The sequence below is a fragment of the Epinephelus moara genome, chromosome 3 (assembly GCF_006386435.1).
Source record: "Epinephelus moara isolate mb chromosome 3, YSFRI_EMoa_1.0, whole genome shotgun sequence".
NCBI classification, from domain to species: Eukaryota; Metazoa; Chordata; class Actinopteri; order Perciformes; family Serranidae; genus Epinephelus; species Epinephelus moara.
This window is the reverse complement of record NC_065508.1, coordinates 16,440,922-16,458,246: the sequence shown is the minus strand read 5'-3', so window position 1 is coordinate 16,458,246 and position 17,325 is coordinate 16,440,922. Positions and strand designations below refer to the sequence as shown.

The 17,325-nt window shown below is 41.5% G+C and overlaps 1 protein-coding gene across 1 annotated transcript in view; it reads left to right on the top strand.

Annotated features, from left to right (window-relative positions):
- LOC126388115 (pecanex-like protein 1) overlaps nucleotides 1-17,325 on the top strand; it is a 29,022-nt gene that overhangs the window by 9,768 nt on the left and 1,929 nt on the right. Inside the window, exons 7-31 of the mRNA XM_050041010.1 lie at nucleotides 992-1,121; nucleotides 1,493-1,662; nucleotides 2,792-2,849; nucleotides 2,967-3,114; nucleotides 3,269-3,426; nucleotides 3,640-3,793; nucleotides 6,273-6,305; nucleotides 6,408-6,579; nucleotides 6,904-7,014; nucleotides 9,083-9,174; nucleotides 9,323-9,432; nucleotides 10,633-10,738; nucleotides 10,850-10,942; nucleotides 11,049-11,199; nucleotides 11,776-11,920; nucleotides 12,320-12,497; nucleotides 14,237-14,345; nucleotides 14,452-14,581; nucleotides 14,690-14,748; nucleotides 14,846-15,061; nucleotides 15,513-15,766; nucleotides 16,127-16,357; nucleotides 16,771-16,874; nucleotides 16,967-17,114; nucleotides 17,216-17,322. Of these exons, the coding sequence (XP_049896967.1) occupies nucleotides 992-1,121; nucleotides 1,493-1,662; nucleotides 2,792-2,849; nucleotides 2,967-3,114; nucleotides 3,269-3,426; nucleotides 3,640-3,793; nucleotides 6,273-6,305; nucleotides 6,408-6,579; nucleotides 6,904-7,014; nucleotides 9,083-9,174; nucleotides 9,323-9,432; nucleotides 10,633-10,738; nucleotides 10,850-10,942; nucleotides 11,049-11,199; nucleotides 11,776-11,920; nucleotides 12,320-12,497; nucleotides 14,237-14,345; nucleotides 14,452-14,581; nucleotides 14,690-14,748; nucleotides 14,846-15,061; nucleotides 15,513-15,766; nucleotides 16,127-16,357; nucleotides 16,771-16,874; nucleotides 16,967-17,114; nucleotides 17,216-17,322 (3,367 nt within the window). The remainder of the gene's footprint in view (nucleotides 1-991; nucleotides 1,122-1,492; nucleotides 1,663-2,791; nucleotides 2,850-2,966; nucleotides 3,115-3,268; nucleotides 3,427-3,639; nucleotides 3,794-6,272; nucleotides 6,306-6,407; nucleotides 6,580-6,903; nucleotides 7,015-9,082; nucleotides 9,175-9,322; nucleotides 9,433-10,632; nucleotides 10,739-10,849; nucleotides 10,943-11,048; nucleotides 11,200-11,775; nucleotides 11,921-12,319; nucleotides 12,498-14,236; nucleotides 14,346-14,451; nucleotides 14,582-14,689; nucleotides 14,749-14,845; nucleotides 15,062-15,512; nucleotides 15,767-16,126; nucleotides 16,358-16,770; nucleotides 16,875-16,966; nucleotides 17,115-17,215; nucleotides 17,323-17,325) is intronic.

Here is a 17,325-nt window from a genome sequence, read left to right as displayed (position 1 = left end):
CAGAAATCACATCTCTTCATAAACAAATGTGTGTTTTTTCCAGTGTCTCCCCCAGTCATACGCAATCTCTAAATTAGCTACAAGATAGTCAGAGCCAGCTAACCATCCCAAGAGTCACAGTCAGACAACAGACTTTTGCTATTCACATCACAGTTTACAGATAAAACACTGCATGCACATAACATTTAGCTCAACAGTGCAAATTAATTAAAAAGGCACAAATTTAGCTTTTTTTTTTTAAAGCTTTCCTTCAAGGCCAGAATACAGAAAGACACTAAAACCAATGAACGACAAAGTAGGGCCATAAATAAATGTGTGTCCAACATCATAACAGTGTCAGGACCCAGGATGATCAAACCAGAATAAAAATGTACCGAAATAAAACAGTAGAATAAATCAGATTTTAAAAAATCCTTTAGAATCTGACTCCAAACCAAAACTGGACTATTTTTAAATTGCTTGATCAAAAGTGTATATATTCATGTCAGGGTTTCTAGCAGACACCTCTACTAAAATGAGAGGAAATAAATATTGATGAAAAATAATGTTAAGGTTAAGGGCACTGCCACCTGCTGCCTCCACTTAACAGTTTCCTGGGAAAACCCTGAATATTTAAATAAATTCTTTTGTCTCTTCTAGCTTATTCTTTTAACAATGCAGCTGACCGTCAACATTAATGCATCATTAAGCCATATTCTTACAGTTAACAAGGACTTAGTGGGGGCTGCCACGCCTGGATAAATGTAGAGGAAGCAGAGTTTGATTAATAGTTTTCCTGAGTTTAGTACATAAAGTTACACAATGTCTCACTAATGAGTAATTCAGTGTGCTTGTTTATCAATGTCTGCTTTGCATAACTGCTTTCTAAAAGCACATGTTACAGTGGCTAAAGTAAAGTCCAGCAATGGGCAAGTGTCGGATGGCTTGTGTCTTGTGCATTGACACTGTAATGTAAACCATTGCATTGATGTAACTGATAACTCTTCTCCAGCCATGGCTCCAGAGGATGGGGGCAAACACGACTCGGTCAGCAGTGTTAAGAGGACCCAGGCCATCCGCAGGAGACACAATGCTGGGAGCAACCCTACACCGCCCCCGTCCACCATGGGATCCCCTCCCAGGTTAGTCCATTAAGCAGAAAGGGCTGATGCTTTGTCTTAACTGTGCCTTTATTTGCCCCAGTCTCTACCAAGTCTACAGTACTCCAGGCTATCAGCAACTTTACAGTATGATGAATGTAAGAATTAGTAATCCTAATTAAATTTGCTTCTGTGTTTTAGGGGAAATATTTCTTAGGATTTGCCATAAAATTAATATTCTCAGCAAGTTTTTGGAGTAATGAATAATAAAATATTAATTGAAACTACCACTAAGGGGCCGTGCCAGCCTCAGCAGGACTGATAGAGTGTAGGCTCAGCACTGGCAAAATTACATTTTAAAGCTAATGTTAAGACATTGTTATTCAACACGTTTTTTGGTTTTGTTCCTGTAGCCTTCAGGACCTCCAGCGGGCTAGGACCTCCTCTCATTCACGGACCCGCACGCTTCCCTCAGCCTTTCAGTTCGCCTCCTCACTCCTACTGCCCCGCAGTGGCATTCATGAGGCCTCCACCTTCGACGACACATCAGAGGGGGCAGTGCACTATTTCTACGACGAGAGCGGTGAGTTAGTGGTGTTAAGAGTTCAACACATTGGGATGTACTTATTAACTTTGGCGTTTAGCGTTAAATAAAAAGGATGATACTTCTCTCATGTCTTTCCTTTAAATAAAGATGCAGCCAGGAAACTGTTAGCTTAGCTTAATGGCTGGACACTGGGAGAAATCGAACCTGGCTCTGTCCAAAGATTAGGGCTGGGTGTCATTTACGATGCCAGTACCAATACCAGTTAACTGTTACCAATACCAATAGAGTACTTCACTTGATACCCATAATTAGAACGGAGTGTTGTGTAGAATTGCCATATTGCTAAACGTTTTGGTGGCGTCTCTGCACGCTGAACTGCCAACTCCGTCAATACACTGCAGTCGACTTAACCACATGACAGACTGTATGGGTTGTAGCTGCTGCTGCTGTGGGAGTTTAAGCTCTAAGTTGTGAGCGTCTGCCTGGCCGCACACACACAGTGACAGGTCTGTTAGCGTCACACAGCTACCCAACAGTTATCAATGGGTTTAACAACAGAGTCTAAATGTTTCTGGGCCAGAGTTAGGTTTTTGGGACAGTTAAACGGCTGGTTTTGGATGTTGGCGTTGCTGCTGTGTTAGCTTGTGCTAACTGGGCACACTTGCAGTGACTTCTGGAATCTTGTTGTCACCATGAGGTTGTCAGGCAACCAACCTACAAAAGTCAAGCTGTTCCTTTCCGTGACAATTGTCAGCATATGTGCAATGATAAAAATACGCTTTCCTTTAAAAAATAGGCTTTTACTATCAAATGATGGGTGAAGTTTCTCACATCTTTTCTAGGGCAGGAAAAAGTAGAGGTAAATTAAAAAACAACTTCAAACTACAGACATAATACAACATCAGAAATTGAAACAAAATTCATGGCAAGATGCCAAATGCCTAAAATTAAAAGGACCAATTTGTTTTTATAATTTAATACTCAAGATTGCCTCTGTCTCCTGTTTTTAGTTTATTCTGTTATGTGTTGAGTTTATGCAGTCAAATTAAAATTGGTGAAGTGGACACAAACGCAACACAATTGTATCATTAGTTTTCCAAATGTGTCTGTGGTGTATTTCCTGTTGAAATGATTTCATTTCAGTTTTCTGTCTGTTGTGTAACAGGTGTGAAGAGGTCCTACACATTTGGACCTGCTGGAGGCGGTTATGAGGACCCAGTTCAGTAAGTTATAGTTTTTATTACCAGATGGCCCTTTTTTGTAGACTATAAGAGTTAATTTATTGTCAGAAAGTGATGACTAAAAGCTGCAATTAATGTCATTATATTTCATGCTTGCAGGGAAAGGGAACGAGAGAGACAGTCCCAGTCCTCGAGCTTCACCTCCACTGAGGTCCAGGAAGGGGCACCAGTCCTGTCCATGCTCCAGCCCAGACCTGTTGTTTTACAGGGCATGCAGGTGCGCAGGGTGCCTCTGGAAATGCCTGAGGTTAGCAGTCTTTGATGTTTGATGTGGCAGATTATTCCAAGCTTAATATCATGTAAATAGGTTGGGTCTCTCTTCACCTCAGAGGAAACTATCACAGATTGTTCTTGTTGTTTTTTCTTCTGAATTCATTTCTAACGGCTCACCTCCTCTCTAGTTCGATCTGGATCACGAGTCTCTACAAGAGTCCCAGGAAAACACTCTGATGATTGAGGAGAAAGCCAAACCTAAACAGTACTATCGCTTTTGGGTGCTGCCCGGGAAGTGGCTGAGGGTTCGATATGATCGATTGGCTCTTCTGGCCTTATTGGACAGGTACGCCAGCCTGTCGGAGTAGAGGAGAGCTGATATGCCTCTGTTGGTCCCTTGTTCTCTGAAACAAACCAAAGCTTTAAGTTATGTGTTTGCATGTCCGGTAGTTTGGCTATCTATATCAAACACTGATATTTATATAGAAAGCAGTGAAACGGTGGGGTTAAAACATTGTTGAGTTACGCAAATATCAATTTCTCTGCATTCTGTTGCCAGGAACCGCCGCGTGGGAGAGAACGTGTTTGCTGTGGTGCTGGCCAGTCTGGTGGCCTTCTTGGGGTTTCTCCTGCTGCTCCAGGGCTTTTTCAGGGACATCTGGGTCTTCCAGTTCTGCCTGGTCATTGCCAGCTGCCAGTACTCTTTACTGAAGGTACTGTACCTCTTAAACATTATTTTATTGTTTATTGATCTTAAGCTGGGCAGAGACTGTACAGATTTATTGATTTTACTACATGTTTAAATCACCCATTGTTGCGCAACCAAAATGTACAACTTCTGTGCTTACACTGTCTGGTTTGATCAAGACTACAGTAGGCACCATAGGTAACATACTGCTCCAATAATATTAACTTAGGGCTGCAATGATTTATCGACCGAACACTGGTATTGACTGATTCACCTTGTTGACTGCCATCAGCCTATCAGCAAAAAAGATTACTTTCACCGATTGCAATAGCTGATGTGTTATTGTAATGTCACATCAGCCTTGTGCAGGTTAAAATACAGGGCTTGAAACTAACGGCGTCCCACCACCTCAGTGACAATAGAAAGCGTGTTTTGGACAAACAGAGATCTCAACGGGGACGCCTTCGGGACAGAAGAATGCAATGAACTCCATATTGACACATTGGGGGTTGCCCTGAGTTTCATTATGATGCGTTAAAGCTCTGTTCAGTGAGAGTATGTGGTGATGGTTAATTTTGAAGTTATCACAATGTGTTCAAATGTTATCTTGTAAAATTTAGTTTTTGGCAAAAAAAAAAAAAAATCAATAATACAGTTGTTTAAAGGAGAAATTTATTGGAACAGCAATATGAAATAGATATTACAGAGAGAGTTATGGTATATAAACATAGTGGAAAGGCTTTTTAAAGTTAAATGTAATTCAATAAAGGTATACATAGTATTGATAAAACACAGAACCAGTAAGGACAAAAAGACAACCCCACCCACCCATCAACACAGGGACAAACGGAGAAAGCCAGACCTGTCAAAGGAAATCTTATAGAGAAGAAAGAGGAAAAAATTGAAAATAAAAAAATTAAAAAAGGGAAAAATTACAATTTTTCAGCTTCCATATTTGCCACAAAAGTTAAAAATGGTTGGGAAGTGGAAAAGAACCTTACAGTTGATCCTTAAATAAAACAACAGATTTTCTCCAATTGTAAATGATACATAACATCCTTGATCTAATGTCCATATGTTGGAGATGAAGAGTCCTTCCACTGACACAGGATGAGCCCTCTGGCCAGAAGCGATCAGAAAGGGACAGTGGCTACGGTTACATGATAGCTTCTCATTCGGAATGAAAAAAATCTGAATGAAATCATTCGGAATTAAAGTCTTTCCAGGTAGTTTACATGGGAAATATTCATTCCGAATGAGGGTTTACATGGGAGATCAGTTCAATCGCCTTTATTCAGGTCTGCGCAAGGTTTGGGTCAGGGAAGGTTTCTGATTGGATAGGGGGCGGGGCGGATGTTACGTGTTTACGTTTACCGGAAGTGCGTTTTTTTTTCGGGCGTGTTTTGCTTATATTCTTGAAGCAGCAGTACGACAACAACCTTGTTCTGCTAATGCTTCATCTGTTGAGGAGGAGAAGGGAAATAGAAGGTCGAAGAAGGGAGATAGAAGACCGTGCTGTGGCGAATGGAAACCGGTGAGTGCAACAAGTCCGACTGCTCTATCTCAGCCCGTTGCTATGCAGCCCGTTGCTATGCGCGCTATATACGTCATCGCGCCAGAAGGGCAAGGAAACGAGCATGCGCAGAAAGACCGGAATGAACTTAAAGAGGAATGAGTGTATACATGCACACAAAATTCTTTTATTCGGAATGACAAACGGAATAAACCACCCCCTTTAATCGGATTTAATTTTCAATCAGAATGACCGTTTACATGACCACTTTTAATTGGAATGGCCTTTCATTCCGATTAAAAGTGGAATTAAACTGTGCATGTAAACGTACTGAGTGTCTGCTCGGGCTCCACTTAATTTTACGTCTGTATGATTGAATGTGTGCTCATTCAAACATAGTGTAATGAAGCACGGGATGACGTTAAAAGAGGTCACTTGTAGTTTGTAATGAAGATTTCTTTGTTTTCCTTCACAAAAGGGGAAAAATAGCAACAAAAACAAAATAGAAAAAACAAAAAAAAAAGTATCTCCTTTGGACAAATTTTTATTTTAAACATAGGTATTGGCCCAGAATATCACAATCTGTGCACCCCTATATTCAATTTGGCTCACTTCAGTTTATAACAGATCCTCTGACGGTGGGAAATCTGAGTGTGTATCTGCTCAAACTGTAGCCAAGCAAAATTCTGTATATGCCAGGAATCCATCTGATCACCCAACAGCCAGATTGTTTGAGTAATTAATCGGGCTGTGTTTGAACTGAACATCAAACTACAAACAATCTGGTTTAAATTCTGCTCCAATTAGTTTGAGACGAGCGATTCAAGGTTAATCCGTACAGTCCTCCCAGCTTTAAAGAGTTAAATGTGTCTTTTCCATACAGTATTTCAGCCACACAGTATAAGAATGTGTCCAATACAATATAGGCAACAATTTGTGTTGAGCATCTGTGAAACCTGTGAAGCTTAAATTTCCTGCCTCTTTGTTTCAGAGTGTACAACCAGATGCAGCCTCTCCCATGCACGTGAGTACTGGTTACACTTTTATCCGCTAAATAACCCTCAAGCACACAGCCTTGTTATTGTTGTGTAATTGTGGCTCATCTTTTTGTTTCTTTTTTTAACAGGGCCATAACTGGATCATCGTGTACAGTCGGCCGGTCTACTTCTGCTTGTGTTGTGTGATGATCTGGATCTTTGACCTATCTGGGCGCTCTGGCAGCCTGCAACCCTTCTCCCTCTATGGTGTCACCTTCTTCTCTGCACATTTCCTGCTCTGCGTCAGGGATATGCTCATCGGTTAGTTTTTACACCTGACTCTTCACATCAGTACTGTACGAGGTGTTCAGGTCAACACAATACCTCTCTATATTTGATAGTGGAGTGGTAATTTCTTAGAAGAATATTCCTGAACAGTAGTACATGTTCATTATAGCACTGCTAAAACTCCACAAAGTTTAAAACCACGAGTCCCTCGCATGCATACTGCAGACAGATTATTTTTTAAAGTTGACACAGTTAATGGATCCAGTTGTTTTGTGTGTGTGCGCTTTATTTCCAGCAGCTTCACATTTCCTTTTTAACTTTTTTTTTCTTTTTTTGTGTGTCTTTTCTCTCCAACAGTGTTTGCCTTGTGTTTCCCGGTCATTTTCCTGTTTGGGTTGCTACCTCAGGTCAACACTTTTGTAATGTGTCTGCTAGAGCAGATCGACATGCACATTTTCGGTGGAACTGGTAAGAACATGTCTACACACACAGGTTAATGTGTTGAAGAGAGAGAGAGAAATGTTACAGCATCTTCAGGGAGTGTGTGTTTATAGTGTTTTTATCTGTCAGAAAAGGGATGGCACGGCGCTTTTTTTTCCCCAGCACTGAGCGCTTGTTATGCCTCTGCGCAGGCGATAGCTGTCCTGGAGGCATTATGTTTACAGATTGTCCGTCTGTCCCATTCTCGTGAACACGATATTTCAAGAACGCCTTTAGGGAATTTCTTTAACCATGGCACAAACGTAAATTTGACATGAAAGGTCTGCACTGTAGAGCCGATGCGCTGCTGGTTCTACCGGCCTGAAGAATATAATGTCTATAACCTTACTGTTGTGTACAGCCTTTATAGACTGAGCTGAGTAGTGATGCGCGGGTCGACCTGTAACCCGCGGGACCCGCAAATGGACCTGCAGGTCGGGCAGCAGTGATCGTCTGTTAAATTGGTCTGTAAATGATATTTTGACATTATTATTATAATCTATTGATCTATAATCTATTATTGTCATGGCATCCGAAGGTACTGATGCGTTGAGCAGGTGACAGTCCGCGGCCGTTTTCAAAACACACTTGTGTCACGCACTCCAAAAGAAACTTGTTGAAACTTTAAACAATAATTTATTGTACAAAACAGGGGAAACAAACGTTGACAAAAACGGTTCCATAATTCATATTAAATTCAAAAGATAACGAAAAAACAGCTACAAGTTAGAGGGAATAGTGATAAAGTGGTAAAACTTGGCATTGATCCGCAGCCTCAGACGGATGCGCTCAAGCATGCCGTGCGTACAAGCTCAGTTATAGGCTATACTATATTTTCACATTTTTAACAATGCAATTTAAAAGTTTTGATTTTTATTGATAACCTACATTTACCAACAACAAAAAGACTACATTTAGCAGCAAAAAAATATGTAAAAAAATATTGAAATAAACAAATATTGAATACCAAATTTTCATAACGAATACCTACCCATAGAAACGAATATTCGAATATCCGAATATTTGGGTACAGCCCTAGAAATATCTTCAAGTTTTGCACGCACATCTACTTGGACTCATCATAATGTGGTGGTCAAAGGTCACTGTAACTTCACAAAACATGTTTTTGGCCACAGCTCAAGAATTCAAACGCTAATCATGAAAAAATTTCACACAAATGTCCAATAGGATAAAATGATGAAGTAATAACATGTTATATCAAAAACGTCAAAGGTCAGCTTCACTGTGACATAATATTCTGCAAAAACACTTTTCTGGCCATTATTTAATGTCATATCTCAGGAACAGAAGGGGAGACATTTGTTCACATACTGAAGTGGTGAAATTAATCTTGGGCGTCCACCTTGAAACTGTGCTGATTGTACAGATCTTCTGAGCTGCTGGGGAGGGGAGGATGTGTGTGATGCATCTATGTTTTACAGACATGGATGTAAATTGTAACCACAACCTGACGGGTTCACTGAAGCATACATCCATACTGCGGTAATTCTAGCTTGATAAGGCACTGCTCGTGGGTTTTGTTTCTATGACAACAACATCTTGACATTAAACATTAGCTCGGTATCTAATGTTAATGCTGCGTTTACTGCACAGCTTAGAACAAGCTCACAACACGTGCAGTGATAAAAGCACATCACTCACCAGCAACATTTAGTGTCCCGCTGGTCTGTGCCCACAAATGGGCTTCGCTGTCTTTGTTGTGAGAGTTTCCGAATGACATATCATACAGTGTGGGATAGAAAGTAAAGGAGCGACATTGATGACACCAGTGCCTTTAGGAAAACTTGACAGATTTTCAGCTAGAAGTGCTCAAAGCGGCCGCACAAAAAAGTCAAGTGCTCTCGAAAGGGACGCTGGGTGCAGTGTCTTTTCTCAAGGCGTCCACACGCAGTCGCGTACGCTTTCTCCTCATAGGCAACCATGGGAGAAAAGACGCTGTGCCGTGTGGACACTTTCTCTCATAGTATTAGTTCAGAAACTGCACATGATTATTTATGTTTTGTTTCTAATCTTCTGTCTGTGTCTCTTTCTGCAGCCACTACCAGCCCCCTCTCATCTCTGTTCAGCCTCATACGCAGCATGTTGGTGGCTGCTCTGCTGTATGGATTTTGCCTCGGTGCCATCAACGTAAGTGCAACAGAGACACTCTACATAAAAGTGGAGGTGTTTCACTGTTTTTTTTTTCCTGTTTCAGTGATTCTGAACGGAGTAGGACTGATGTGTATAGACCTAAATTTAACTTTGTTTTGTTTGCTTTTATTTTTTGTAACATTAGGCACCGTGGGGGGAAGCCCATGTGCCAGTACTGTTCTCTGTGTTTTGTGGCCTACTCCTGGCCTTATCCTACCACCTCAGCCGCCAAAGCAGCGACCCCACCATCCTGTGGTCAGTATTTTGTGTTTTACATTGTCAGTAATGGTCTTTGATATCATTGAAAATTAGTTTTTTATGCCCATGATAGATTGATAACAATTACACGTATCTGTAGGGATGGAAAAGCTAAATTATTATAGGCTTAGTATTGATAACGTCTAATATTACAGGTTCTGCTCTCAGTATTAGAGAAATAGAAATCAATCCTATTTATTTAGGTTACAAAAAAAGATGTCTGCCTCTCTAACATGCACGTGCACACACAGACACATACACTGCTCTTAGTGTCAGTGACAGAGAAAACTAAATGCTCAATTGTCTAGTTACACTTCCCCAGAGTCGATGCTGTCAGTAGTCTTGGCCACAAGCGCAACAGGTCTTTTGCATGTAAGGGCGGAAACACGAGCAATCTTTCAAAACATCTAGTGAAAGTTCATCACACGCAGGTGGAGAAGTAGACAGTTTTTGTCTGCCTAGCTCTTAGTTCATCTGTTGTTGCTCCACCCCCCTCAGCTATTTTATGTATGCTAGCAGCCAGGAGCCCACACAGCATGAAATAACCATTTGCCAGCTATTTTTTAGCTCTAAATATGGGTTAATTAATAAATTCTGTTTAAAACTATCAATTAAATTAAAGAGTGCTCATATATTTATAGTTCATATGAGAAAATAAAGCAATGTCAAATCTGTTCTTCATTGGTTTAGATTTTTTCTCCTTAAAAAACTAAGAAAAAGAACCAATAAGAGCACTGTTAAAGTACTGAATCGATAAGCAGTAAGAGTAGTATTACCATTAACATCCTAACAATACCACCCCCTATGTTTCTGTGTCAAGTCTATAAGCACACCTGCAGCTACAACTCCAAACATGAAATGCAGTATTACACACTTTGCTTCAATGTCTGATTAAGAGTCTGATATTTAATCTCAAGCCTGTTTTTGTGTTACTACATTTTCCTCCTTAATCTTGAAGTAGTGTCTCATGGCTTGTCAACACAGGAGGTTACTCAGCTGAGTTCTTTTAAATGTGTATCTTCAGTGATTATATAATTGGCTCTGAGCGCTGCCAAAACACCAGTGACCTACACACAGAAGTGTGCCTTCTGACAAGCTGCTTTCACTACGCAGCCTGTGAGGCCTTTGATGTTACACCTCAGCTTTTTGTTGCACCTCTCACGTTTCCTTTTTGCATTTTTTTACCTCTTACATCAGGTCACTCGTCCGGTCAAAATTATTCCCTGAGTTAGAGAACCGAATACCAGAAGAACCCCCTGTTGAGATCAAGGACCCTCTTCCCGAGAAGCTGCGTAACTCTGTGGTAAACATCACTGCGCACTTGCCCACGCAGACCTCAGTTGGACAGTTTCACTTTTGATTTCATGGTGTCAGTCATTTTACAGTCTTGTGCCTTCTCGCTGTCTCTTTGTAGAAAGAGATTCTTCATTCAGACCTCGTCATGTGTCCCCTCATGGCTGTGATTACCTTCGCCATCAGTGCCAGCACAGTGTTCATCGCTCTTCAAGTTAGTTGGCGCAGAGTTTATAATCCTGTTCTTACAGCACAGTTCTTATTTTAGCTATCAGGTTTTTCCTGCTAATTTTTCTCTCTTTTTTGCTCTTTATCCACAGCCTCCTCTCAGCTACGTCCTGTACATCCTGGCCGGAGTCGTAGGCTTCATTACACACTATCTCCTGCCTCAGCTCCGCAAGCAGCTGCCATGGTTCTGCCTGGCTCACCCTGTGCTCCGCTCCAGAGAGTACAGTCAGTTTGAGGTCCGAGGTGAGTTTCTGATTGCTCTTTTATCTTTGTTCACACAGACAGAAAGAAACACGGGGAAGTATCTTTAAAAGTGTAAGAAGGAAACCTTTTATATGAACAACTGGAACTTTGTAAGTATCTCCACTGGAAGAAGCTACAGAGTCAATTTAAAAACTACGATTTCTAGTCGAAATGCTCTAGAGAAAAACACCTCAGCCCTCTCTAGGTGAGCGATTAAAACTAAAAGAGCTACATTAGAGCTTTATTTATTTTATCTCAAGGCATTTTTGTGAGTGTTAAATAACTTCACACTACATACATAATAACTAGAAGGACATCCACCTGTACATCTTCCTTCCAGGCATCGTATTTTCAGCAGATCCATTTCCAGTACTTGAAATGCTGGGGATCTTAGAAATAGTACATCATAACCACCCGTTGTGTAAACATCTTGTAAAAAATTTTCAGTTTATTTTCTGCTAGATTTATTTTACAGCTGCGAGAAGCTTAAGGGGAAACATAAGGGGAACGCGAGTAGTGGACTGTGGTCTTCCTCAACAAGTGTGTAAGATCGCTTTGTTTTCCGTTCGCTTCCAGATGCTGCTCAGTTGATGTGGTTCGAGAAGCTGTATGCGTGGTTGCAGTGTGTGGAGAAATATTTCATCTACCCAGCTGTGGTGCTTAATTCGCTAACAACAGAAGCCCAAAGTGTTGGCCAGTACCATAAAGAGCGGGACATCTAGTAAGCTTTTTCCTCATTCTGTCTCCAAACTGTTTCACACCTATATATTATACTGTTCTCCATCTCTGCTCCTCGGGAATATGTGCTGTTAGCTGTGTGTGTTGGAACTGTGGAACGTAAAATTAATAGACACACTGAACCACCCCCAGGTGTATTGCTACCTGCAGGTTGTGCCCAGTAGCATCAGATACATATAATATATTCTCAGACATTTTAACTTATAGTCCAGCCAGTCTGTACAGTAGTCTGTCAAACCAGCACATGCAGGCAGCTGTTAACATCTAGGCCTGGTGATGTCATGTCATCCTTTACTCTATGGTTTTAGCTGTTAATGTCAATATGGGTCACTGATTTCTTCTCTTTCTTGAACCCCCACCCCCCCACCCCCCCAACCCCCAGCAGCCGAGCCCTTTTCATCTCAGTAGCGGGCATGAAGTTGCTGCGTTCATCCTTCTGTGCCCCGTCGCAGCAGTACGTCACGCTGTGCTTCACCACGCTCTTCTTCCACTTTGACTACCCACACTTCTCGGAGACCTTCCTAATAGACTACTACTTCATGTCCATTCTCTTCAGCAAGGTTAGGATCGCACACCCTGTTATCTCAGAATTGTGATGTTAATAAATTATTCAGTTTTATTCTAGTCCAGCAGCAGCATTTTTTCACATTGGCTTAATGTAACTTAAGGGGAACTGTGGTCTTTTTCAACCTGGTCCTCATTAAACCGTGTTTTTGTGTCTACATGACTAATGGGAACAACAATTTTTTAAATTGGTCCAGCATTGAAAGAGAGCACTGCGGCCGAGAAATGGGCTGTAGTGTAATTGCTCGTCAATGTACAGCCATTAAAAGTGCTTTTGTTTTTTACCACTGACGGGCTCAGGTGTTATTTAAAGTGTCTGACAGCATTATGGAAAGGATTTTATATAAAAAAAAAAAAATGAAATGTAGGACTGGGCAATATGGAGGAAATCAAATATATTTTTGACCAAATACCTCTGTCAATATTTTGACAATATTGCAGGGTTGACTTTTTGTGCTTCACAACATCATATTATGACGAATACTCATCAGTAATGTGGGTATGATCACTAGGTGGATAAAAGAAATAATGGAACAGCTAGAACGGTCTGGTAAGTTTAGAAATTGACGTCACTTTACTGTAATGCAGAATTTAAAACCAGGAGAAGGCACTCACAATATAACAAAATCTAAGACTGTATCTAATCTCATATCACAATTTTGAGAAAATATTGATCTGTTGCTCAGCTCAGATGTTTTTCTTGATCTTTTGCTTGTTTGAGGCTGTTTGTTCGTGCGTGTGTGTGTAACCCAAGTCTCGCTCAGGGAGAAGTCTTGTTCTGAAATCTCACTGACTTTTTCCACATTATCAAAACCAGCTACATTTTCAGCCATGACACTCCAGCACAACACACTCTTCCCGTCACTCCCCTCTCAAACTCTCACTAACATTTGCTCCATTTTCTTCCTGCAACAAGTCACCTCTCGTGAGATTTCCAAACGATACTCCTCCTTTAGTGAGACATGGTTTAATGCAATAACAAACAGATCAGAACACGCGAAAGTAAAAGGAAAACACCTTATTCCTCTGTACGGTTCTTTCCATATTGCTGTCAGACACATATTATGATAATCTTAGCCTGTCACTGACTGGACGTACAATGAAGGTGCTCTATTATACCGTGTGGCTACATTGCAGCCTGTTTCATGGCTGCCGGCTGAAGAACTCTCTCTAAATACTGGAGCATTTGTAAAAACATGGGAACAAAGGTTCCAGATTGAGACATATCAAAGTTTCCCATTAACACCAGAATGAAAAGCAGAATGTTACTGCTCTCTCTGGTTGAAAGACCACATAGTGTCTGTGTAGTGTTATGAATACAATTGTGGATGTGTTGTTGTTTTTTCGACCCTGTGAAACCTGCATTTATTATTCTTATAAAAACATGGGAAGAAGGCAATGACCAACAAAGAAGAAATGACCCAAAAAATTAGCAAGAAATTACTATAATAGAAAATTATTTCATATAAATATGCTGTAGTTTTTCCTAGCTTTTTTCTTTTCTTTTTTTTTTAAATTATTTTATTTTATTTTTTCATTTTATTTTTTTGCAATTTGTGGGGCATTTCTTACAAAGTCTGCTCACTGACTTAAACTTAAAAAATCACAAATCGCACCAATTTGCTCAAGGTTCAAATGTTTAAATACTTGTGAAAGGCGTCTGAAAGCAGCACAAGAAAAGTGATGTCACTCCAGGTTTTTAAAGGGTTAATTTATTTGTCCTTTGACTTCTCAGATGTGGGACCTGCTGTACAAGCTGCGCTTTGTGTTGACTTACATCGCCCCGTGGCAGATCACCTGGGGCTCAGCCTTCCACGCCTTCGCTCAACCCTTTGCAGTGCCCCGTATCCTTCAGTGTCTTTGTTTTTAATGTCACTAATTATGTAGAGCTGACTTCACTGTATTACAGTCTAAGACAACAGACATGTCCTTAACTTACTGATTCTTCAGACTCTGCTGTACTTTTTGTCCAGGCCATTTTTTCTGCCATCTTTTCCACCCCTCTCAATCCTGTCCTGGGCAGTGCTGTGTTCGTCACCTCGTACACCAGACCTGTAAAATTCTGGGAGAGAGACTACAAGTATGTGTTTGGGGAAAAAAATCTGTACAAAATGGGAAAGTGCTTTTCATAAAGGCCAAATATAAAGTGTCTTCGTTCAGTTCTAATGCTAGTTTGTCATGTTTGCAGCACCAAGCGTGTCGATCATTCCAACACCAGACTTGCCACACAGTTAGACCGCAACCCAGGTATGCCATGACACTTTCTCACCATCTAATTATCTCCATTTGAATCATATTTATTTTTGATCCGTTGCTATGGTGACTGTCTTTTCTTCTCCTAAAGGTGCCGACGACAACAACCTGAACTCGATTTTCTACGAGCACCTGACACGCTCCCTGCAGCACAGCCTTTGTGGAGACCTGCTGCTCGGCCGCTGGGGCAACTACACCACAGGCGACTGCTTCATCCTCGCCTCAGACTACCTCAACGCTCTGGTGCACATCATCGAGATCGGCAATGGCCTGGTCACCTTCCAGCTGAGGGGTCTGGAGTTCAGAGGTCAGCAGCAGGGGACGATGGGGGCTGACAGTGTTTGCAGTTTATAGAAGGAGCTTAGTTTGAGTTGTTTACCTGCTGTTTTGAATGTGTCACTTGAGTACCTGTCAAGTGTTCTTGCAGAATAGCATTTATTTATAGAGATCAGGCCGCTGCAGCTCAGTCAATAGTATTCATGTTCAAAGTGGCAGCTGGTAAGGTAAAGCTCCTGTACACCTTAAAAAACATGCCATAGAAATCTAACAACCCCTAACTGGTCATTTTTATTCAATGTTTTTTTGTGCCAGGTCTTACAGTGTATTTTTAGTCTTGTAAAGGTAAAGACCAGTTTCATGGCTGCGGATTTAGTTAAAGGTTGTTTAAGGAAGATAGATGTGTCGATGTCTCATGTGTCAGAGATTGACAGGTACACACAGGAAAGCTCGTCATCCTCATCTGCTTCACGTCTGTTCAGGCACCTACTGTCAGCAGAGGGAGGTAGAGGCCATCACAGAGGGGGTCGAGGAGGACGAGGGCTGCTGCTGCTGTGAACCCGGTCACCTTCCTCACATGTTGTCGTTCAATGCTGCATTTGGGCAGCGCTGGCTGGCCTGGGAGGTGGCTGCCACCAAGTATGTACTAGAGGGCTACAGTATCAGCGACAACAATGCAGCGTCCATGTTGCAAGTATTCGACCTTCGCAAGATCCTCATCACATACTATGTCAAGGTAAGACACTGATCAAAGGAGTTCGTACTTTATAAGCCAACTTTTCTGTATGTCCACACTTTGAAAGTGTCTGTTTACATGTCCCATTGCTGTAATAATGTCCTGTTCACATTGTTTTTACATAGACTGTAGCTTCATTTAGTTCAGGTCATGGTTTGATCAGTCACAGATGGACTGTGGACACCTTTCTAATTTTGAAGCTCCAATAGCAGCGTGAAATGTGCATACACCTTGCTTCCAAGCCTTCTTTACAGTCAGACTGTGGTATTCAAAAGATAACTGCAGTTGTAGCCCGTGACCTTGACGTTAAAAGCGTGATGCATGAATATTTTCGGGTCATGTGTTTGTGCCCTCGAACAGAGCATCATCTACTATGTGAGTCGATCTGCTAAAATGGAAGAGTGGCTGACTAATGAGACGATTCAGGAGGCTCTACGACCTTGTCTCGGGCCTAACTACGTAGACAGCGACCCTACCTTCAACCTGAACATCGACGAGGACTACGACCACAGGGCCTCCGGCATCACACTTTCCTCATTCTGCATGGTGTACCTCGACTGGATTCAGTATTGCAACAGCAGGCGTCAAACGGTTAGACTTTCCGCAACATTTATACTAGAATCCCTCATGGGTTGGGGTTGGCTCTGTTATCTTTCTTTGTCTCTACTAGTACATATCCATATTTTGATCCTTGGCTGAGCTGTAGCCAAAGTTAGCTTCCACTTATTTGTCAAAGAAAAGCAATTAAAAACCAAATACAACATTACTCTCGAAATGAAGAAACCAGTTGGAACCTTTTGAAACTGAATACAGAGAAGTGGGAATGTGAGAAAGGTAAAGAGAGAAATTTAGAGGCATCTCTCAGCATCTATTGATGAAACTTTAAACGCTATTAAATTAAGGGCTTGTTATCAGAATCAATATTTGAAACTTAAGAAGTCTTTTGTAGAACAAAAAATATACAGTATGTCATCATTTATCCTAACTTTTCTTTTGTGTTGTAGCCGGTGACATGTGAAAGAGATTCTCCACTTGTCAACCTCTGTTTTGGGCTGTGCATCCTGGGAAGACGAGCTCTGGGCACGGCCTCCCACAGCATGTCTGCAAGGTAAGGCCATACTACCCTGTCTCTCACTGAAGCTAATACCACCCCGTCACCACCCAATATCCAGGAGTTGTTGTTGTTTGTCTGTTTGACAGCTTGGAGCCGTTTCTCTATGGCCTCCATGCACTCTTCAAGGGGGACTTTCGCATCACGTCTCCCAGAGATGAATGGGTGTTTGCAGATATGGACCTGCTGAACCGCGTTGTGGCACCAGGAGTGCGGATGTCCCTCAAATTGCATCAGGTAGCGCTTCTAACAGAAGAAGAAAACGAGCCCTGAGGTTAGGATAATGACAGTTTTTGTCCCTGAGCTGAGACCAACCCTGTATTCTCCGTTTCCTCCAGGACCACTTCACATCTCCGGATGAGTATGAGGACCCTATGGTTCTTTATGACGCCATCACTGCCAATGAGGAGAAGATGTTGATATCACACGAGGGCGACCCCGTTTGGCG